Source organism: Heterodontus francisci, chromosome 43 (genome assembly GCF_036365525.1).
Source record: "Heterodontus francisci isolate sHetFra1 chromosome 43, sHetFra1.hap1, whole genome shotgun sequence".
In the NCBI taxonomy this organism is placed as follows: Eukaryota; Metazoa; Chordata; class Chondrichthyes; order Heterodontiformes; family Heterodontidae; genus Heterodontus; species Heterodontus francisci.
In genome coordinates this window covers 31,615,940-31,639,743 of record NC_090413.1, presented here as the reverse complement: position 1 = coordinate 31,639,743, position 23,804 = coordinate 31,615,940, and the positions used below count along the sequence as shown (strand labels likewise).

Sequence of the window (23,804 nt, the reverse complement as noted above, 5' to 3'; positions counted from 1 at the left end):
GGTGTGTGTCTGGCACTGTCCCCGGGTGGCGGGAGGTGTGTGTCTGGCACTGTCCCCGGGTGGCGGGAGGTGTGTGTCTGGCACTGTCCCCGGGTGGCGGGAGGTGTGTGTCTGGCACTGTCCCCGGGTGGCGGGAGGTGTGTGTCTGGCACTGTCCCCGGGTGGCGGGAGGTGTGTGTCTGGCACTGTCCCCGGGTGGCGGGAGGTGTGTGTCTGGCACTGTCCCCGGGTGGCGGGAGGTGTGTGTCTGGCACTGTCCCCGGGTGGCGGGAGGTGTGTGTCTGGCACTGTCCCGAGTGGCGGGAGGTGTGTGTCTGGCAGTGTCCCGGATGGCGGGAGGTGTATGTCTGGCAGTGTCCCGGGTGGCGGGAGGTGTGTGTCTGGCAGTGTCCCGGGTGGCGGGAAGTGTGTCTGTGGCACTGCCCCCGGGTGGCGGGAGGTGTATGTCTGGCAGTGTCCCGGGTGGCGGGAGGTGTATGTCTGGCAGTGTCCCGGGTGGCGGGAAGTGTGTGTTTGGCAGTGTACCGGGTGGCGGGAGGTGTGTGTCTGGCATTGCCCTCCGATGGCGGGAGGTGTGTGTCTGGCAGTGCCCCAGGTGGCGGGAGGTGTGTGTCTGGCACTGTCCCGGGTGGCGGGAGGTGTGTGTCTGGCACTGTCCCCGGGTGGCGGGAGGTGTGTGTCTGGCACTGTCCCGGGTGGCGGGAAGTGTGTCTGTGGCACTGCCCCCGGGTGGCGGGAGGTGTATGTCTGGCAGTGTCCCGGGTGGCGGGAGGTGTATGTCTGGCAGTGTCCCGGGTGGCGGGAGGTGTGTGTCTGGCAGTGTCCCGGGTGGCGGGAAGTGTGTGTTTGGCAGTGTCCCGGGTGGCGGGAAGTGTGTGTTTGGCAGTGTACCGGGTGGCGGGAAGTGTGTGTTTGGCAGTGTACCGGGTGGCGGGAGGTGTGTGTCTGGCATTGCCCCAGGTGGTGGGAGGTGTGTGTCTGGCACTGTCCCGGGTGGCGGGAGGTGTGTGTTTGGCAGTGTCCCAGGTGGCGGGTGGTGTGTGTCTGGCAGTGTCCCGGGTGGCGGGAAGTGTGTGTTTGGCAGTGTACCGGGTGGCGGGAGGTGTGTGTCTGGCATTGCCCTCCGATGGCGGGAGGTGTGTGTCTGGCAGTGCCCCAGGTGGTGGGAGGTGTGTGTCTGGCACTGTCCCGGGTGGCGGGAGGTGTGTGTTTGGCAGTGTCCCAGGTGGCGGGTGGTGTGTGTCTGGCACTGTCCCGGGTGGCGGGTGGTGTGTGTCTGGCACTGTCCCGGGTGGCGGGTGGTGTGTGTTTGGCACTGTCCCAGGTGGCGGGAGGTGTGTGTCTGGCAGTGTCCCGGGTGGCGGGAGGTGTGTGTCTGGCACTGTCCCGGGTGGCGGGTGGTGTGTGTCTGGCACTGTCCCGGGTGGCGGGTGGTGTGTGTCTGGCACTGTCCCGGGTGGCGGGTGGTGTGTGTCTGGCACTGTCCCGGGTGGCGGGTGGTGTGTGTTTGGCACTGTCCCAGGTGGCGGGAGGTGTGTGTCTGGCAGTGTCCCGGGTGGCGGGAGGTGTGTGTCTGGCACTGTCCCGGGTGGCGGGTGGTGTGTGTTTGGCACTGTCCCAGGTGGCGGGAGGTGTGTGTCTGGCAGTGTCCCGGGTGGCGGGAGGTGTGTGTCTGGCACTGTCCCGGGTGGCGGGTGGTGTGTGTCTGGCACTGTCCCCGGGTGGCGGGAGGTGTGTGTCTGGCACTGTCCCCGGGTGGCGGGAGCTGTTTATCACTGAATGATAATGCACTCTGTGTTTTAAGTGCAGGTGGTTCTTTGAGGTTCTGCGGTTTCCCAGAAGTGCCAGGTTGGTTGTGTTGAATGGTGTCGCCATGTCTGTGAGCTTCTTCCTTGTACGCATTGCTGTGATTCCGTCCTACTACCTGCAAACGGCTTCTACCTTTGGGACAGCAGCCTTCCACCGCCTGGGCCTCGGGCCACAGTGCGCTTGGATCATATCCAGTGTTGCTTTGGATATTCTCAACACAATCTGGATGTACAAAATCGCCAGAGGGTGCTGGAAAATTCTGTTTACATCTCAGAAGCACTGGAAAGCTGAGCTCAGTAAGAGTTTATAGAGAAGTAGCAGTGTCTACAGGATAAGTCTGATCTGCGCAAACATTAATCGTTCAATCAATCTGCACCAAATCAACACTGTTAAAACTTACAATTACGGTTGAGATTTTCAATGTAAAACTGTAAATGCTAGCATTACGGAACACTGCAACTAAGATATTGAGATTGGAAATGGCATGATTTTGTGATTACACTTAGATTTGTATAAACTGAGCTACGTTCTCCATTCAATAATTCTCATAAACTAATCAATTCTTCATCTATCTGTAACCATAAGACGATGCCTCAAGATTGAAAAGTGCCTCAGAGCCAGCCTGGGTCAAGCTGTCCATTGCTGGCCTGGACAAAGGTATGGATCAAAAGGTCTGTGGCCCAGCAAGAACTGCTTTGTAGGATTACCTCATCCACATCTTTTCAAACTGTGCTAGTTGAACACTGAGTAGATTGTTGCTTAGGCTATGGAGAGCATGTGCCTTTAGGCCTGAAATAACTGTTTTTTGGCAAATTTGAGCAAAAAACATTGCCATGATTCCACCGTGTATCTTCTGTGTGTCTGTTTCTTCCTTTTTCTCCCCATGTACTTCTCTCCCAGTTAGTCTGCTCTCAAGTGCCACTGGTGCCTTTCTCTGTTGTTCCAGATTATGAGAACCCCCAAAGACCTTTTCCTTCTTGAATCCCTGATCTGTAGCAGCAGCTCCTGGTTTTCTTAGTCCCTCAAGTTGTGTGTGAGAGAGGGGGGAGGTGGGGCTCTGCGTACTAGAGAGGAATATATGTGAGAGGTATGTGTTTCTGAGAGAGAGAGAGAAATGTTATAATGACCAGATAATCTGTTTCAGTGGTGCTGGCTGAAAGTTGAACATTGATCAGGACTCCAGGAAGAACTTCCTTGCTCTTTAAATAACGCAGTGGGATCTTTTACATCCATCAGAAAGGGCTTCGGTTTAACATCTCATCTGAAAGACAGCACCTCTGATAGTGCAGCACTCCCTCGGTACTGCACTGAAGTGCCAGCCTGGATAATGTGCTGAGGTTTCTGGAGTGGGACTTGAACACATGACCTGATGACTCAAGGGTGGGAGTGCTACCCCTGAGCCACAACAGTCATGTTTGGACCCAGAACAGAATCTAGAGTCAGTCTTTATTTGAATGAATTATATGGAGGGTGTAACAATTTCAATCTCTTTCTTAATGGTTTGTGTTATCTGATTATTAAAACAAGGATTTTTAGGAGCAGGAAATGGCCATTTTGCCCAACAGATCCATCCCCTTTTCATAGATGAACGGGGACCCCTATTTGCCAGCTCACCATATCCCTCAGTCCCTCTGTCTCCAGAAACGCATATAATTGTAGAAACTGGCCTTTCACGTCAAATCTATGCTAATGTTTTTCTACAAATCAACTACCTCGTGTAATCCCATTTCCCCACTCAATCTCCATAACGTTTAATATTCCTCTTTTTCAAGCACTATCTAATATTCTTGTAGACTCTGTTTTCCCCATGGTAATGGTGTCCGGGGTTCTAATTGTGAATGGTGTCAGGAGACCCCACTCCCCTAACTTCCACCCCTCATGCATTTGACGTTTTGTGCAATTCGCTTGCAGTTAAAATGTGGCATAGACAATGATTGTGTCACCCCATCCATCCCCACTTCTTAATGCACTACTTTTAAAGAGTTTCTGATTTCAGTTTAGCTGGTAAGTGTGCAAGATACGAAATGGTTTAATGAATCAGTCTCAAATGGCATCATTCTGGGTCAGAATACCAGATATTGGTTAACTGTTGTTCACTTAACTGTCTTCTGGTTAGTGTAAACCAGTATAAGGGTAAATCATGTCCAATGAATATAAGTTAAATGTTTTGAGGAGGTAACTAACATGGTAGTCAGGGAGTGTCTATGGGTTTTATTTATATGGAATTCCAGAAGGCATTTAGCAATGTTCTATGCAAGAGAAAAGCACATGCAATTGAAGGCAACCTATTGACTGAAGAAGAGAGTGTTTGAGAATCAGAATCTCAAAACCGAGACTAGGGCTGGAACTTATACTCCTGCCACCGAACTTGGCGGTGGGCGAAAACCGGGCCCCACGTTGCAGAGCTGCTGTGATATTAAACGCGGCGGTTCATTTAAATAGCCAGGACAGATCGCCCACCCCTTTGCACAGGTGCTGATGCCATTTTTAAATATTTAAGGAGAAATTTAAGGAAAAAAATTGAAAACATTTATTTATTTCGCCCCTCTCCCACCCCCCATAACCATAGAACTAATTACTTGCCATATCTTCCCCCCCCCCCCACCACCCCCACCAAAACTCTTGCGTTGTCCATCTGACCTCCCGCACCTCCCCCTCCCAAATACATAAACTTTACACAATAACCCTTCTTACCAACCCCTACACCAATGATATTAGTTTGACCTCACTCTTTCTTCCCCCCCGCCCCCCACAGCACTGAGAAACTTACTTGCTTCCCCCTCCCACCAGTATTATGCCTCCATTCCCCAGACAGTTCCGTCGCCAAGTGGCAGGATGGCTGCCAAGAGGCCTCGCTGCCGCCGGCAATATCAGGCCGGGCCCTCACGATCTGTGGTGGGCCTTTCCCAGAGACATTTTCTGGCACCGAGCCCCCCCTGCCTGGCGCCACAACCCCCGAAGTCGGTCGGGGGGGGGGTGCGGGTCGGGTCTGTAAAATTCAGCCCGAGGACTAAGGTTTACCGAGCAGCAGTGATACCTGCGCTACTATACGCTTCAGAGACTTGGACAACCTAAAGCAGGCACCTTAAAGCACTGGAGAAAACCACCAGAGGTGCCTCCGCAAGATTCTCCAAATCCAGTCGCAAGAAAGGTGGTCCAATAGCATCGTCCTCTCTCAAGCCAACCTGCCCAGCATCAGGCACAAATCACCCAAAACCAGCTCCGCTGCATGGGTCATGTCATTCGCATGCTTAACACCAGACTCCCAAAGCCGCTGTTCCACTCATGTGGTTGTGGCAAGAGTTTCTCAGCAGAAACTCTTTAGGGATATCCTCAAAGCATCCCTGAAGAGATTAGACATCCCCGTCGACTTGTGGGAGTCCCTGGCTTGTGACTGTCCTACATGGAGAAAGCTCATTCGTGAAGGCATCGTACACCTTGAGGGATATCATCTGGAACATGTGGAAGCAAAGTCAAGGTGTCGGAGGGAGTGCACAAACCTCCAAAGTACTCATCTACCTGATCTTTCAAGTACCATCTGCCCCTCATAGCAGAATCTGTAGATAACGCATCGGACTTGGATGAAGAAATAGAGAGATGGAGATCTAAGTGTTATGAGAAAAGGGTCTAAGGTTCTCTCTCAGCCTTCACCTGGTCTTACCGTAACAGGGTTTAATTTTAAACACACTTTGTTTTAGTTCCCCCAAGTGAATCCTTTTTCACTAACTTCCAATTATAAGGCAAAGAAACTAGACAAACAGGTTTTCTTAGGTTTAAAGGAAAAAGGTTGAACTTTATTAGACTTAAACTCTAATTCGGTTAACGCCTACAGATACGCGACGCACCCATGCTAGCATGCATATGCGATACACACAGACAGAGACAGAAAAGAGCAGAAGAAAGAAAGTGGAAAAGTTTGAGGCAATGTCTGAAGATGATTTTGGTTACTGTTCATCGAGCTCGCTGTAGTGACCTTGATTTTAGGTAGGTCTTGCTCTTCGTTGGGGCCCAGTATTCTTCTTACACCTTGTTCGATGTAGGAGACTTTTCTCTTTTGAAGTTCATGTGACCTCAGAGGCTTGTGACAGAGAGATAGGAGCAGACAGGAGAGGTCCTCTCATTCCAGGAGCAAACGGTCTTTTCTGAGTTCAAAAACTCTGGCTAATTTTAAAAAACCTGCACCAGCCAGTTATAGTCATGTGACCAGCTGATTTAATCAGTTTGTGGATTGTATCACCTTGGCAGTCTCTGGAATGTTCCTCTTACACACAATACCTGGTGATCAAAGTCCATTTTCGGATAAGTGAACAAGGGAAGTAACCTCTCTTGTCCCTATCGGTCCTCCATCCAAGTCTGGCAGCCCTTATAACAGGCCTTCTCTTCTTCCCAGCAACAATTTGAAGTTTAATGTCCATATGGCAAAATATGCCTCATTCTTGGCAGGTGGGGGCGCAGCATGACACTAAGTTTGCTGATGAAACTAAGGTTGCATTGTAAAGAGTGTACGCAGGAACAGGAAGTCGCAAAGGAACATTAATAGATTAAGTGAGTGGGCAAAACTGTGGCAGATATAGTTCAATGTGGGAAAGTGTGAAGTTATCCACCTTGTACCTACAATGGATCAGAGTATTTTCAAAATGGAGAGAAGCTATGAACTGTTGGTAGTAGAGAGATTTAAGGGTCTAAATGCAGCAATCACCAAAAACTAGTGGACAGGTACAAAAAGTAATTTAAAAATGGACTGGAATACACAGGAGTGGAAGTTATGTTACAGCTGTACAGAGCACTGGTTAGACCACATCTGAATACTGCAGTTCTGGGTACCACACCCCAGAAAAGATATATTCCCTCTCTTCATGCATCATCTCTCTCCCCTTCAAAGCACCCTCGACAATCCTCTCTTCAAAGAACATAAATGGGAGCAGGAGTAATCCATTTGGCCCCTTGAACCTGCTTTGGCATTTAATAAGATCATGGCTGATCTGATTGTGGCCTTAACTCCACTTTCTTGCCTGCCCCCATAACCCTTTGCTCCCTTGTAAATCAAAAATCTGCCCAGCTCAGCCTTGAATATATTCAATGACCCAGCCTCGCTGCTTTCTGGGGTCGAGAATTCCAAAGATTAACAACCCTCTGAGTGAAGAAATTGCTCCTCATTTCCATCTTAAATAGGAGACCCCTTATTTTGAAACTCTGCCCCCTAACACTAGATTCCCCCATGAGGGGAAACAGCCTGTCAAGGCCCCCCCAGAAACTCTTATGTTTCAATAGATCACCTCTCATTCTTCTAAACTTCAATGAGTATAGGCCCAACCTCTTAATCCCAGGAATCAACCTAGTGGACCTTTTCAGAACTGCCTCCAATGAAAGCATACCCCTCCTTAAATAAGGTGACCAAAACTGTACGCAGTACTGTAGGTGTGGACTTAGCAACGTCTCATACAGTTGTAGCAAGACTTCCCCACTTTTATACTCCATCCCCCTTGCAATAGAAGCTAGCATTCCATTTGCCTTCCTAATTACTTGCTGTACCTGCATGTTAACTTTTTGTGTTTCACGAGGACATCCCGATCCCTCTGCACTGCAGCACTCTGCAGTCTCTTTCCATTTAAATAATCTGCTTTTCTATTCTTCCCACCAAAATGGACAACCTCACATTTTCCCACATTATACTCCATCTGCCAAATTTTTGCCCACTCATTTAACCTATCTATATCCTTTTGCAGACTCTTTGTATCCTCCTCACAACTTGCTTTCCTATCCATCTTTGTATCATCAGCAAATTTGGCAACAATACATTGTCATTTCATCCAAGTCATTAATTATAGATTGTAAATAATTGAGACCCCAGCAATGATCCCTGTGGCACCCACCAGTTACTGTTTGCCAAAATGACCCATTTATGACTCTGTTTCCTGTTAGTTAGCCAATCCTCTTTCCATGCTAATATATTACACCCAACACCATGAGCTCTTAGCTTGTGAAGTAACCTTTCATGTGGCACCTTATCAAATGTCTTTTGGAAATCCAAATACACTACATCTACTGGTTCCGCTTTATCCATCCTGCTTGTTACATCCTCAAAGAAGTCTAATAAATTTGTCAAACACTATTTCCTTTTCACAAAACCATGTTGACTGCTTGATTGTATGATGACTTTCTAAATGTCCTGCTACTACTTCTTTAATAATGCATTACAGCATTTTCCCAATGACAGGCTACAGTTTCCTGCTTTCTATCGCCCAGCTTTCTTGAATAGAAGTGTTATATTTGCAGTTTTGCAATCTACTGGGACCTTTCAAGAATATAGGGAATTTTGGAAGATTACAACCAATGCACTAAAGCAACCACTAACTCTGCAGCTACTTCTTTTAAGACTTTAGGATGCAGGCCATCAGGTCATGAGGACTTGTCAGCCTTTAGTCCCATTAGTTTTCCTAGTGATTGTGAATGTTTTAAGTTCTTCCCTTTTGCCCTTTGATTTTCCACTATTCTTGGGATTTTTTCTGTGTCTTCTACTGTGAAGACAGATACAAAATACTTGTAGTCTCTGCCATTTCCTTGTTTCCCATTATTAATTTCCCAGTCTCGTCCTCTAATGGTCCAAAGTTTACTTTAGCTACTCTCTTCCTTTTTATATAATTGTAGAAGCTCTTACTGTCTGTTTTTATATTTCTTGCTAGTTTACTCTCATTCTAATTTTTCCCAATCTTCTGGCATACAGTATTGTATGCCTTTTCTTTCAATTCAATACCATCCTTAACTTCATTAGCCACGGTTGGTACATCCTTCTTATAGAGTCTTTCGTTCTCAATGGTATATATCTTTGTTGAGAGTTATGAAATATCTCCTTAAATGTCTGCCACTGCTTATTTACCATGTTATCTTTAACCTATTTTCCCAGTCCATTGTAGCCAATTCTGTCTTCATACCTTTGTAATTGCCCTTATTTTAAGTTTGTCACTAGTTTCTGACCCAAGTTTCTCAGCCTCAAACTGAATGTGAAATTCATCATGTTATGATCACTCTTGCCTAGAGGATCTTTTACTATGAGATCATTAATTAATCCCATTTCACTACACATCACCATGTCTAAAATAGCCTGTTCCCTGTTGGTTCCAGATTGTACTGTTCTAAGAAACTGTCCCGAATACACTCCATGAACTCATCCCCAAGGCTACCTTTGCCAATTTACTTTGTCCAATCAATATGAAGATTAAAATTGCCCACGATTATTGCAATACCTTTCTTTCAGGCCCCCATTATTTCCTGATTTATACTCTGTCCTACAGTGTGGCTACTGTTAGGTGGCCTATAAACTACTCAAACCAGTAATTTATTTCCCTTGCTGTTTCCTATCTCCACCCAAACTGATTCTACATATTGATCTTCCAAGCCAAGGTCATTTCACACTTGATCTCATCCTTGATTAACAGAGCTACCCCACCTCCTTTTCCTTCCTATCCTTCCGAAATATCAAATACCCTTGAATATTCAGTTCCCAGCCTTGGTCACTCTGCAACCACATCTCTGTAATGGCTATCATATCATACCCATTTATTTCTATTTGCGCTATCAATTCATCCATCTTGTTATGAATGCTGCGTGCTTTCAGATAAAGAGCCTTTAATTCTATGTTTTTGCCATTTTTCCTTAGTCTGACCCTATTTTCTGGTGCACTCTTACCTTTGTACGCTGTCTCTTTGTGTCACACTCTGGTTATCATTACCCATATCGCTACCCTGCACTATTGCCTCTCGTTAACTTTCTAAATCTCCCTTCACATTAACCCTTCTCCCAAAAAATTCATCCTCAACACATTCATCCTCACTGATTACCACGTGGTGTCTCTTCCGTCTCCAAGGTCCTAGCATTCTATCACCTCTAAGTTCTATACCCATCTCAGCTGTAACTCGCAGTCTCAATCCCCCAATTTGGCTTCTACCTTTTTTTACAGGCCCCAAACTGCCCTAACCAAAGTCACAAACAGCCTCCTCTGTAACTGTTATCAGGGAAGCACTGCATGCAATTGTGAAAAGGAAACATAATGGCCGACTTATTCACGAGGCCAATGCTGAATTTCACCCTCCTGTTATTTTACGCTTCCGTGCCCTATTTGTTTTGCCACTCTCTTCTAGTAACTTTCTTGTCATTCAACTTCATGGAGCCTCCCTCGCATGATTCTGTTCCTACCTATCTGAATGTAGTCAGCACATCTTCAGCAATGGATTCTCTTCACTCCTCACACATCATGCCTTATGGAGTGTCCCACAGATCTAACTTTGGCCCCTACTCTTCTACATGCTACCCTTCAGTAATATTATCCACAAACATAGGCTCAGCTTCCACATGTATGCTGGCAACACCCAGCTCTAGCTTGCCGCCATCCTGCTGCCTCTGTGTTGTTGACTGTCCAACATTTGGTCTTGGTTGAATTATTACTTCCTCCAACTCAATGTTTGAAAGACCAAAGCCATTGTTAATATCCATCCATCTCCCTGGTCAACCAGACTGTTCCCAGTCTTGGCCCTAAGCTTAATTTCAGGCTCCATACCCTCCAAGCCACAAATGTTATGACCATGGCGGGAGTAATGCACTGTTAATTCAGTCCCACTACTCCACAGGACACAGCAAATTAGTAAAGTTTTCCACCTACCAGAAAATAGCCAAATTAAACACTCTGTTTGTCCCATACGAACATACATACATACGAACATAAGAATCAGGAGCAGAAATAGGTCATTCGGCGCCTTGAGCCTGCATCACCATTCAATAAGATCATGGCTGATCTGTTTATGTCTCGAATTCCACACTCTCATCTACTTTGATAACCTTTGATTCCCTTGCCTAACAAGAATCTATCTACAACCGCCTTAAAAATGTTCAATGACCCCACCTACACCACCTTCTGAGGCAGAGTTCCAAAGTCGCACAACACTCTGAGAGAGAAAAAATCTCCTCTGTCCTAAAAAGGCGACCTCTAATTTTAAAACAGTGCCCCCTAGTTCTGGACTCACCCACAAGAGGAAACATTCTTTCCACATCCACCTTGTCAAGACCGTTCAGGATCTTATATACTTCAATTAACTCTCCCCTCACTCTTCTATACTCCAGTGAAAATAAGCCCAGTCTGTCCAACCTTTCCTCAGGTATTAATCTAGTAAACCTCCTCTGAACCGCTTCCAATCCATTTACATCCTTCCTTAAATAAGGAGACCAAACCTGCACACAGTATTCGAGATGTGGTCTCACCAATGTCCTGTTTAACTGAAGCATCGTATCCTTACTTTTATTTTCAATTCCTCTCGTAATAAAGGAAAGCATTCCATTAACCTTATTAATGACTTGCTGTACCTGCATACGAACTTTTTGTGACTCACACTGGAACACCTAGATCCCTCTGCACCTCAGAATTCTGCAGTTGTTCTCCGTTTAAATAATACTCTGCTTTTTTATTCTTCCTGCCAAAGTGAATAACTTCACATTTTCCCACATTATACTCCATCTACCAGATTTTTGCCCACCCACTCAACCTATCTATATCGGTCTGCAACCTCCTTATGTCCTCCTCAGAACATACCTTCCTACCTATCTTTGTGCCATCTGCAAATTTAGCTACCAAGCCATCGCTCCCCTCATCTAAGTCATTGATATAAATTGTAAAACGTTGAGGCCGCAGCACAGACCCCTGTGGGACTCCTGCCTCACATCCTGCCAATCAGAAAAGGACCCATTTATGCATACTTTGTTTTCTGCCAGCCAGCCAATCTTCTATCCATGCTAATATGTTGCCCCCTACACCATGAGCTCCTATTTTGCGCAATAACCTTTTATGTGGCATCTTGTCAAATGCCTTCTGAAAATCCAAGTACAGTACGTCAACATGCTCCCCTTTATCCACAGCACATGTTACTCCTTCAAAGAACTCCAATAAATTGGTTAAACATGATTTCCCTTTCACAAAACCATGCTGACTATTCCCAATTACCTTGAGTTTTTCTAAGTGCCCAGCTATAGCCTCCTTAATGATCGATTCTAACACCTTCCCCATGACAGACGTCAAGCTAACTGGCCTATAGTTACCTGTTTTCTGTCTCCCCTGCCTCCCCCACTTCTTAAATAGAGGAGTTGTATTTGCTATTTTCCTGTCTGATGGAATCTTTCCAGAATCTAGCAAATTTTGAAAAATTAACACCAACACATCTACTACCTCATTAGCCACCTTTTTTAAAACCCTAGGATGAAGGCCATCAGGACCTAGGGACTTGTCGGTCCGCAGCTCCATCTGTTTGCTTAGTACCTTCCTTGGTGATTGTAATTTCACCAAGTTCCTCTCTTCCACAGCTATTATTTGAATTTTCTTGTGTCCTCTATAGTGAAGCCAGAAGCAAAACATTTCTCATTTCATCCACCATTTCCTTAGTATCTATTACTAACTCCCCATTCTCACTCTCGAGAACCAACACTCACTTTGCTCACTCTTTTTTAAAAACCTATTGTTACGACCTGGTGAGAAAGAGGTCTAGGGTTCCCTTTCAGCCTTTACCTGGTTTTACTGTAACAGGGTTTAAATTTTAAACACATTGTGTTTTTAGCTCCCCCTTGGTGAATCCTTGTTCACCACTTTCCAATTATAAGGCAAAGAAACCAGCACAAACAGGTCATCTTAGGTTTAAAGAAGAAAGATTGAAATTTATTAAACATAAGCTCTAATTCTGTTAACACCTATATAGGATGCGCCCACACTAACATGCATACGTGATACACACATGCAAATAGGGACAGAAAAGAGCAGAAGAAATAAAGTGGAAAAGTTTGAGGCAATATCTGAAGAGTTTTTGTTACGAGTCTTAGAGCTCACTGTAGAGTCCTTGATTGTAGATAGATCTTACTTTTCGTTGGGGCCCGGTATTCTTCTTAAACCTTGTTCACTGTAGGAGACTTTTCTCTCTTGGGGTTCATGTGTCTTCAGTGGGTTTTGGGGTTCTGTGAGAAAGAGATGGGAGCAGACAGGAGAGGCTGTGGTGAGCCAGTCAGTCATGTGACTAACTGGTCTGACCACATCTGTTTGTGGATTGCATTGGAGCAGGGAATAGCTTCTTTGTCTACAAGCACTGTCTGTTAATATGCAAAAATGTCTTTCCAGCCATGGGCCTGGCAACCCCTTGTCGCAGGCCTTTTCTTCTTCCCAGCAACAATTTGAAATTTAATGTCCATGTGTCGAAATTAATGTGCCTCATTCTTGGCAGGTGGGGGCCTGCATGACACTGTAGAAACTCTTGCTATCTGTTTTTACATTTCTAGCTAGCTTCCTCTCATACTCTTAATTTCTTTCTTCTGATTAACCTTAAACTAAATCTTAAACACTAATGAGATAAATCTATATGTGAAAAGATGTTCTGACTCCTTATTCTTCCTAACCTTCATGCACACACACATACATTCAAAAACCAGTTAACCGAGGAAAACGGCTTTTCTCTTTACAACTGTTTCTTAGGAATAAAAAAATAACTGTGTTGTAACGTTCTGGTAGGATATTTCCGGGCCTTTGAGGTGTCACAGATTTGAATAGTCAGATGCCACTCGAAGTCTCTCCAGGCGAGGTTGATGGGTAGGCATTCACAGCACATCGTCTGCAGCAGGCATCATACACATCTTTCATCAAAGAGTGTAGCAACAGGTCTACTTGGGTTTTGAAATAGCAGTCTAGCAATAGAAGCTTTCTTGAGCTTTCAGGATCTCCCAAAACATAAGGGGCAACAGGAATCACTCCAGAGGCAGAGATCTTTCAAAGATTGGAGGCAATAGGAAACTGCTACTTTTAAAAATGCAGGGCTTCCTCTCAACAAATGAGCCTTTCTCCGCAGAGAGCAGCAGCTGCTCTTTCTCTGGGTTTTTCCCTCTCCAGAGGTCTTTTCTCACTCCAGGCAGACCACAGCCACTACCTCAAATGTAGAATTTCTTTTTACAAAAGAAGCAAGCCTTCTTACAGAGAGTAAGTATTTTCTGGTCTGTAAACAAGTCCCAGCCAATTTGTTCTGTCTCCTGCCTGTCCAGCTTACAGATCTTTTACAATGCAGAAGTGAAACTGAAATTCTAACAATCAAGTCATGTGACCTGTCATTTCCCTTGCAGTTTGTCCCACTCAGTTTCAACACCAAGTTTCAGCATTCAGTGTTCACAGAAAATCCTTTTTTTCTGTCTTTAAAAACACACAGAATTCTAAGTTTTCAAATAAAAAAACAAAACTCGTGTGACACAAAGACTACTTTTACAACTCACATTATCTCTTCCTCTTTGCTGCCAAATCCCATATTTGTGTGTTCATTACCTCCAGACAAGACTACCTGAATGCTTTCCTCCAACTTGCATAAACTTCAACTTGCTGCATAAATCCAATTCCACTCACCCAACACCCTTTGACCTACACTGGCATAAAAATTTAAATTCTCATCCTTGTCTTTAAGCAGGGAGTTTTCCCAGTGCCCTGATCAACACCACTGAAACACTCTGTTTCTTGCCTCATTGCTGTTTCTAACTCTAACCCTACATGGTAAATCTAAGTTGGAGTTTCCACTGCTGCACAGACCAAAGTAATTTTCACCTACCACATAATTGCTGGGTGCTGCCAGTGGCAACTGTCCTTTGTAGAGAAAGTTCCTTTCACCTCCCTCCTTCTAGCTTGCTCACTTTTAATTTATGTTCTCTGCACTATATCTGGGCAGCTTACACAACTGCTTTGTTAAAATACCTCAATGATATCATCTCAAATACTTCTCTTCAACGAAGAAAACAACCCATCTTCTTTAAATTCCTGATACCTGGAAATTCACTAGCTGTCCCCTTGAGGACAGTATTTTCTATCCTGTGATCGGGGAGATGGGAAGACCAGCACCTGTACAATACCAGCAGCTTCTTAATCTGCATTTGCCTTGCTCCTGTAGCTAAGCCCCATGCCAATGGCTTCACGATGGGATGAGTTTGAATTTGTAGTTAATCCTGTTGAATGGTGGGGTTCATGTTAATGTTCCAGATGCATTCCAAAAGGAATTGTGTACTTGCTGGGTCCGACACTTGCCCCAGCTACAAGCCTCTTCTCCAGCAATTATGGTAGGATTTCCAAAGTTCCTGCCCTCGTTATGAAAGGATTTAGATATTAAAATAAACCTGGTGCTACATGCCCCATTTTAGAAAGCATTATGCATTGTATACTACAGTAAAAGGTCCTGCTGTTACTGCCTTTTGTACTGAAATTCTGTGAACTGATTGATTGAATAAATTTATTTAAATCAGAATCTGGTTCAGTCTGCTATTGCTTTAGATACATTAGGATGGTTAAGTGAACAATTATTGAAGAGATATATGAAGAGATGTTGCTTTGTTTCTTTGAATGGTTCGCAGCAGTTTTGACAGTGGCCTAGAATGGGCATTGAATTGTTTGAAAAGGCTACTTCCAGCATGCCTGGTGTGCTGTGTTGGGCAGCTGCTGGGCTCCTAGTGGATATAAGTGAGCTTTCATTCTGAAGTTTTAACCAATTCGTCACATTAAAGGTCGAATGTTTAGCAAATGACATGTGAAGCACTGGAAGCTGAAAGGAATTATAAACAGAAGCATAATTCCTCCTACTTTAGGAAACGTGTCAGAGAAAATACCATAGGGAACCTTTTAAACACTGACCAAATACGGTAACAGCATCAATGACAGAATGGAACTGAACTGAGGGAAGGTGCAGATTCTTAAACCTTTTCAAAGAAGGTATCTCTACCCACACTTTGTGGGTCCATGATGGAATCACACTAACACATTGCACTATATTATGAAACTCATTTTCTTCGATAACGGTGGGTTCTTTGATAACTGACACTGTTTGGGACAGTGGGTCTGGTCAGAAGGAGTATGAATATTCACAATAGATCTTTGAAGGTTTGAAAATCAGCAGTTGACAACATTCACAGCACTTTCATCACCTTGCCTCCCCCTCTAAGGACACTGTTTGACTTTGGTTTTTTTTCTCCAGAGCTCTTTGTTCACGTGGAAGGGGCTGAAAAAACCATATGGATTCTCCCAATATCCCCATCCATACATACTTTCTCCCAATTCCCAAATCTTAAGCAGAATTCCTGACATGAGGTTATCTCTCCACGTGATATCAAGAAACGACTGAAAGCATAGATACTGCAAAGGCTATAGGCCCTGACAACAATCCAGCAATAGTACTGAAGACCTGTGCTCCAGCACTCACCGTGCCCCGAGCCAAGCTGTTCCAGTACAGCTACAACACTGGCATCTACCCAGCAATGTGGAAAATTGCCCATCTATATCCTGGACACAAAAAGCAGGACAAGTCCAACCCGGCCAATTACCGCCCCATCAGTCTACTCTCAACCATCAGTAAAGTGATGGAAGTTGTCGTAGACAGTGCTATCAAGCGGCACTCGCTTAGCACTCACGGACACTCAGTTTGGGTTCTACCAGGGCCACTCAGCTCCTGACCTCATTACAGCCTTGGTTCAAAAAAGGACAAAAGAGCTGAACTCAAGAGGTGAGGTGAGAGTGACTGCCCTTGGCATCAAGGCAGCATTTGACCAAGTATGGCATCAAGGAGCCCGAGCAAAACAGGAGTCAATGGGAATCAGGGGGAAAACTCTCCGCTGGTTGGAGTCAAACCTAGTGCAAAGGAAGATGGTTGTGGTTGTTGGAGGTCAATCATCTCAGCTCCAGGACATCACTGCAGGAGTTCCTCAGGGTAGTGTCCTAGGCCCGACCATCTTCAGCTGCTTCATCAATAACCTTCCTTCAATCATAAGGTCAGAAATGGGGATGTTTTCTGATGATTGCACAATGTTCAGCACCATCTGTGACTCCTCAGATACTGAAGCATTCCGTGTAGAAATGCAGCAAAAACTGGACAATATCCAGGCTTGGGCTGTTAAGTGGCAAGTAACATTCGCACCACACAAGTGTCAGGCAATGACCATCTCCAACAAGAGAGAATCTAACCATCTCCCCTTGACATTCAATGGCATTATAATTGCTGAATGCCCCACTATCAACATCCTGGGGGTTACCATTGACCAAAAACTGAACTGGAGTAGCCACATAAATACCGTGGCTACAAGAGCAGGTCAGAGGCTAGGAATCCTGGGGTGAGTAACTCACCTGACTCGCCAAAGCCTGTCCACCATCTACAAGACACAAGTCAGGAGTGTAATGGAATACTCTCTACTTGCCTGGATGGATGCAGCTTCAACACTCAAGAAGCTCAACACCATCCAGGACAAAACAGGCCACTTGATTGGCACCCCATCTACAAACATTCACTCCCTCCACCACCAAAGCACAGTGGCAGCAGTGTGTACCATCTACAAGATGCACTGCAGCAGCGCACCAAGGCTCCTTAGACGGCACCTTCCAAACTCGTAACCTCTACCACCAGGAAGGACAAGGGCAACAGATACATGGGAACACCTCCACCTGAAAGTTCCCCCCCAAGTCACACATCATCCTGATTTGGAACTATATCGCCGTTCCTTCACTGTCGCTGGGTCAAAGTCCTGGAACTCCCTTCCAACAGCACTGTAGGTGTACCTACCCCACACAGACTGCAGCGGTTCAAGCAGGCAGCTCACCAGCACCTTCTCAAGGGCAGTTAGGGATGGGAAATAAATGCTAGCCTAGCCAGCGATGCCCACATCCCAGGAATGGATAAAAAAAAAGGTTCAAAGCCATAATTCTGCAAAGTGCACAAACCTGTAACCTTCAGATCCACAGCAGCGCAAACAATTCTTGGCTTACAAGTATCTGCTGTGCCACCAAGCGTCTGTTACTGGGTAGTCTGGTACTCTGTGAATTGTCCCATTCATTAATGAACCAGGAATGTTTATAAAATAATCAAACTCTCCCAGAGAACAGTTTTTCATCTGGCAATCGATAGTACAGCATCAATAGTACCGTCACTCAATAATCAACAGCTTCTAACCATGGTTCTCCACCTGAAATGAGTACATCATATATTTATACAACATCTTTGAGCAAGAAAAATTTCCAGAGGCACTTTACAGAGGTATAATCAGTCAAAAAGTGGAGCTGAGCCAGAGAAGGTGGTATTAGGACAAATAACCAAAACTTGGTGAAAGAGATAGGTTTTAAGGAGCATCTTGGAGGTGGAGAGCTTTAGGGAGGGACCTAGCCAGCTGAAGGCATGGCCGCCGATGGAGGAGAGATGGAAATTGGAGAGCGCAAGAGATCGTGGAAGTTTGTGGGGTTGGAGAAGATTAGGGAGATAGGAAAGGGCAAGGCCATGGAGGGATTTGCAAACAGAAATGAAAATTTCAAAATCGAGGTCTCTTGTAGTATTGTGCCAAGTTCTAAGAACAAGGGTGTTAAGACAGATCATATTATCAAAGGCACTACTGATCAGCATTAAGGTGGTCCTGTATTCTGAGAAGAGACCCAGTAGTCTAACAGTACTTTGAAGGGGGCATTTGAGAGCACAGAGAGAAGGATGTCGGGGTGAAGAGGACACGGCGTCTAGTCTGGGCAATGTGGGATCACTGAGAGAAGGGTCCTGGGATCTAGAAGCGTAGGATAGTCTTATGGTATAGAGGATGGGTCCTGGGAAGAAGCACTATGAATGCAGTCTCGGGATTTCTGAGCATTGATTGGGTTCCCAGGATTTATGACTGGCAAGAAAAGCCCAGAGAGAGAGATGATGAACAACAAAAACACATTATATTAAAGGCACTGTATAAATATAACATCCCATGGCAATTCTGAGGAGACTTATAAAGCAAAATGAGATACCGAACGACATTAGGTGATATTGAAGCAGATACCACAAGCTTGGTCAAAGACATAGATTTAAACGAACTTCTTAAAGAAAGAAGGAGATAAAGAGACGGAGAGGTTTAGAAGGGAATTCAGAGCTTAGGGCCTAGACAGCTGAAGGCACAGCCACCAACGGTGGGGCAATTAAATTCGGGGCGCTCAAATGGTCAGAATTAGATGAGCGCAGATATCTTGGAGTGTTGTGGGCTGGAGAAGATTACAGAGATAGGAAGGGATGAGGGCATGGATTTGAAAATAAGGATGAGAATTTTTAAACTGAGGCATTGCTTAACGAGGAACCAATGTAGTTCAGCAACCACAGGGCTGACAGGTGAATGGGACTTGGTGCAAGGAAGGACACGGGCAACAGAGTTTTGGATGACCTAAAGTTATGGAGGTAGAATGTGGGAGACCAGCCAGGGGTGCATTGGAATAGTCAAATCTGGAGGTAACGAAGGCATGAATGAGGGATTCAGCAGCAGATGAGCTGAGGCAGGGCAAAATCGTGTGATGTTACCAAGGTGGAAATAGGTAGTCTTAGTGGTAGTGTGGATATGTGGTCGGAAGCTCATTTCGAGGTCAAAAATGACACCAATGTTGCGAACAGTCTGGTTTAGTCTCAGACAGTTGCCAGGAACAGGTATGGCGTGCGGAGTTTGGAGCGGGGACTGAAGCCAATGGCTTCGGTCTTTCCAATATCTAATTGGAGGAAATTTCTGCTCATCCAGTACTGGATGTCAACAATCGAGAAAGGAGTCAAGAGAGGTAGTGGTGAGGGAGAGCTGGGTGACGTCAGTGTACATTTTAAAATGCTGTGCTTTCAGATGATGTTGCTGAGGGGCAGCACTGAGATGAGAAATAGTAGGGGGCCAAGAATATATCCTTGGGGGACTCCAGAGGTAACTGTGCGGATGTGAGGAGAGAAGCCTTTATAAGTGATACTTTGGCTACGATTTGATAGAGAAGATTGGAAGCAGATGAGGGCTGTCCCACTCAGTTGGAGAGGATTCTTTGGGACAGGATTTACTCCCATTTGGAAACAAATGAACTTATTAGCGAGAGGCAGCATGGTTTTGTGAAGGGGAGGTCGTGTCTTACTAATTTGATTGAGTTTTTTGAGGAAGTGACGAAGATGATTGATGAAGGAAGGGTAGTGGATGTTGTCTACATGGACTTCAGTAAAGCCTTTGACAAGGTCCCTCATGGCAGACTGGTACAAAAGGTGAAGTCACACGGGATCAGAGGTGAGCTGGCAAGATGGATACAGAACTGGCTCGGTCACAGAAGACAGAGGGTAGCAGTGGATGGGTGTTTTTCTGAATGGAGGAATGTGACTAGTGGTGTTCCGCTGGGATCGGTGCTGGGACCTTTGCTGTTTGTAGTATATATAAATGATTTGGAGGAAAATGTAGCTGGTCTGATTAGTAAGTTTGCGGAAGACACAAAGGTTGGTGGAGTTGCAGATAGTGTTGAGGATTGTCAGAGGATACAGCAGGATATAGATTGGTTGGAGACTTGGGCGGAGAAATGGCAGATGGATTTAATCCGGACAAATGTGAGGTAATGCATTTTGAAAGGTCTAATATGTGGGAAGTATACAGTAAATGGCAGAACCCTTAGGAGTATTGACAGGCAGAGAGATCTGGGCGTACAGGTCCACAGGTCACTGAAAGTGGCAACGCAGGTGGATAAGGTAGTCAAGAAGGCATACGGCATGCTTGCCTTCATCGGTCGGGGCATAGAGTATAAAAATTGGCAAGTCATGCTGCAGCTGTACAGAACCTTAGTTAGGCCACACTTGGAATATTGCGTGCAATTCTGGTCGCCACACTACCAGAAGGATGTGGAGGCTTTGGAGAGGGTACAGAAGAGGTTTACCAGGATGTTGCATGGTCTGGAGGGTATTAGCTATGAGGAGAGGTTGGATAAACCCGGATTGTTTTCACCGGAACGACGGAGGTGGAGGGGCGACATGATCGAGGTTTACAAAGTTATGTGTGGCATGGACAGAGTGGATAGTCAGAAGCTTTTTCCCAGGGTGGAAGAGTCAGTTACTGGGGGACATAGGTTTAAGGTGCGAGGGGCAAAGTTTAGAGGGGATGTGCGAGGCAAGTTTTTTACACAAAGGTGAGTGCCTGGAACTTGCTGCCGGGGGAGGTGGTGAAAGCAGGTACGATAGCGACGTTTAAGAGGCATCTTGACAAATACATGAATAGGATGGGAATAGAGGGATATGGACCCCGGAAGTGCAGAAGGTTTCAGTTTAGACAGGCATCAAGATCGGCGCAGGCTTGGAGGGCCGAATGGCCTGTTCCTGTGCTGTACTGTTCTTTGATCTTTGTTCAGGTCACAACATATATTTAAATGTTTACCCAGTTACCGATGTGGTCAATCATATATTCTACCCCAGAATCACATACACCAACTAGGTTTCTTTAATAAACAACAAAATTATCAGTTTATTATTAAACAAGACTTAAGCAAAGCATTAACACACAAATTGAAATATGAAAGTTCCCTTTTAACCTTAGCCCCTCACAAACGTACACGCACACACTCCAGTTAACCAAAAAATAAAGATTTTCTCTTTGGAGCTCTGTTACAAAAAAAAGACAAAGAAGAATATTTGCCAAATATTTGCTAATTCCTGAAGAAAAAAAAAGATATGGAAAGATGTCAGTAATTCCTTTTTGGTTTGGCATCCCAAATACGGCTGTCACTGGGATCTTTCTAGAACCATTCTTTTCAGGCGACGTTAAAAATCAGTTTGGCAGGCTTTTCAGGAAAAATGCAGTATCAGTTTCTCTATTTCTTACACTTGATTCTCAGGAAGTTCTCAAAGAGATGGAAGAGGGTGCTGATGGTGACTGCTGTCTTGGCTGGTTTTCTCCACCTGCCTTCAAAACAGTTCACACCCCAACACACTGTCCAAAGCAAAACCAAAACAATATCTCAAGAGTCAAGCCTGCTGACCCCTATAAATCTTGACCTTTCACTTGTCTGTGAACATCTCCCTCAAGTCAAAAAGCCCCTGCTGGGTATTTATCTGAAGACAGGTCACTGCCAGTAAATGTTATTTTCAAACAAGACCTCTCAGTGTCCTTTCAATTACCCCAGTGAAAAAAATCTATGGAATCCTTTTCAATTTTCCCAAATAAAATAATTCTAAAATACATGAGTCGTCAAAAAAAATACTTCACAAAAATATAGAAGCACTGTCATAACACAGTGGGGAGAATTAGAGGAGGATGGTGTAGTCAACTGTGTCAAAGGCTGCAGACAGGTCGAGAAGGATGTGGACAAGGTAGTTTTTTGTGACTTTGATAAGAGCTGCTGAGGCAGAGGACCCTTCCAGTTCCGAAGAAGGGTCACTGACCCGAAACGTTAACTCTGCTTCTCTTTCCACAGATGCTGCCAGACCTGCTGAGTGATTCCAGCATTTCTTGTTTTTATTTCAGATTTCCAGCATCCGCAGTATTTTGCTTTTATGTTAATTGTGCAGTTTTACATTAATAAAAATACCCTTAATTGTCAACATTAGTTCAGAAGAAATATTTTAATTGAAATAGAGAAGTAGCTTAATGTGACTAACAAAAAGAACACCTAATCAAGAGGGTAACTAGAGAAAGGATTGGCCCACTAAAGGACAAAGGAGGAATGTTATGCTTGGACTCAGAGAAAATGGGTGAGATTCTAAACGAGTACTTTGCATCGGTATTCACCGAGGAGAGGGACATGACGGATGTTGAGGTTAGGAACAGATGTTTGATTACTCTAGGTCAAGTCGGCATAAGGAGGGAGGAAGTGTTGGGTATTCTAAAGGGCATTAAGGTGGACAAGTCCCCAGGTCCAGATGGGATCTATCCCAGGTTACTGAGGGAAGCGAGAGAGGAAATAGCTGGGGCCTTAACAGATATCTTTGCAGCATCCTTAAACACGGGTGAGGTCCCGGAGGACTGGAGAATTGCTAATGTTGTCCCCTTGTTTAAGAAGGGTAGCAGGGATAATCCAGGTAATTATAGACCGGTGAGCCTGACGTCAGTGGTAGGGAAGCTGCTGGAGAAGATACTGAGGGATAGGATCTATTCCCATTTGGAAGAAAATGGGCTCATCAGTGATAGGCAACATGGTTTTGTGCAGGGAAGGTCATGTCTTACCAACTTAATAGAATTCTTTGAGGAAGTGACAAAGTTGATTGATGACGGAAGGGCTGTCGATGTCATATACATGGACTTCAGTAAGGCGTTTGATAAGGTTCCCCATGGCAGGCTGATGGAGAAAGTGAAGGCGCTTGGGGTCCAAGGTGTACTAGCTAGATGGATAAAGAACTGGCTGGGCAACAGGAGACAGAGAGTAGCAGTAGAAGGGAGTTTCTCAAAATGGAGAAGTGTGACCAGTGGTGTTCCACAGGGATCCGTGCTGGGACCACTGTTGTTTGTGATATACATTAATGATTTGGAGGAAAGTATAGGTGGACTGATTAGCAAATTTGCAGACGACACTAAGATTGGTGGAGTAGCAGATAGTGAAGGGGACTGTCAGAGAATACAGCAGAATATAGATAGATTGGAGAGTTGGGCAGAGAAATGGCAGATGGAGTTCAATCAGGGCAAATGCGAGGTGATGCATTTTGGAAGATCCAATTCAAGAGTGAACTATACAGTAAATGGAAAAGTCCTGGGGAAAATTGATGTCCAGAGAGATTTGGGTGTTCAGGTCCACTGTTCCCTGAAGGTGGCAACGCAGGTAAATAGAGTGGTCAAGAAGGCATACGGCATGCTTTCCTTCATCGGACGGGGCATTGAGTACAAGAGTTGGCAGGTCATGTTACAGTTGTATAGGACTTTGGTTCGGCCACATTTGGAATACTGCGTACAGTTCTGGTCGCCACATTATCAAAAGGATGTGGATGCTTTGGAGAGGGTGCAGAGGAGGTTCACCAGGATGTTGCCTGGTATGGAGGGCGCTAGCTATGAAGAGAGGTTGAGCAGATTAGGATTATTTTCATTGGAAAGGCGGAGGTTGAGGGGGGACCTGATTGAGGTGTACAAAATCATGAGAGGTATAGACAGGGTGGATAGCAAGAGGCTTTTTCCCAGAGTGGGGGTTTCAATTACTAGAGGACACGAGTTCAAAGTGAAAGGGGAAAAGTTTAGGGGGGATATGC

At 45.1% G+C, this 23,804-nt stretch overlaps 2 protein-coding genes across 3 annotated transcripts in view; both read left to right on the top strand.

The window, feature by feature from the left end:
* Window positions 1–2,482, top strand: part of LOC137355822 (TLC domain-containing protein 4-B-like) — a 37,562-nt gene extending 35,080 nt beyond the window's left edge. The window contains exon 7 of the mRNA XM_068021394.1: window positions 1,810–2,482. Coding sequence (XP_067877495.1) covers window positions 1,810–2,119 — 310 coding nt within the window. The 3' untranslated portion in view covers window positions 2,120–2,482. The remainder of the gene's footprint in view (window positions 1–1,809) is intronic.
* Window positions 1–23,804, top strand: part of cnn1b (calponin 1, basic, smooth muscle, b) — a 100,219-nt gene that overhangs the window by 13,297 nt on the left and 63,118 nt on the right. The window lies entirely within an intron of this gene.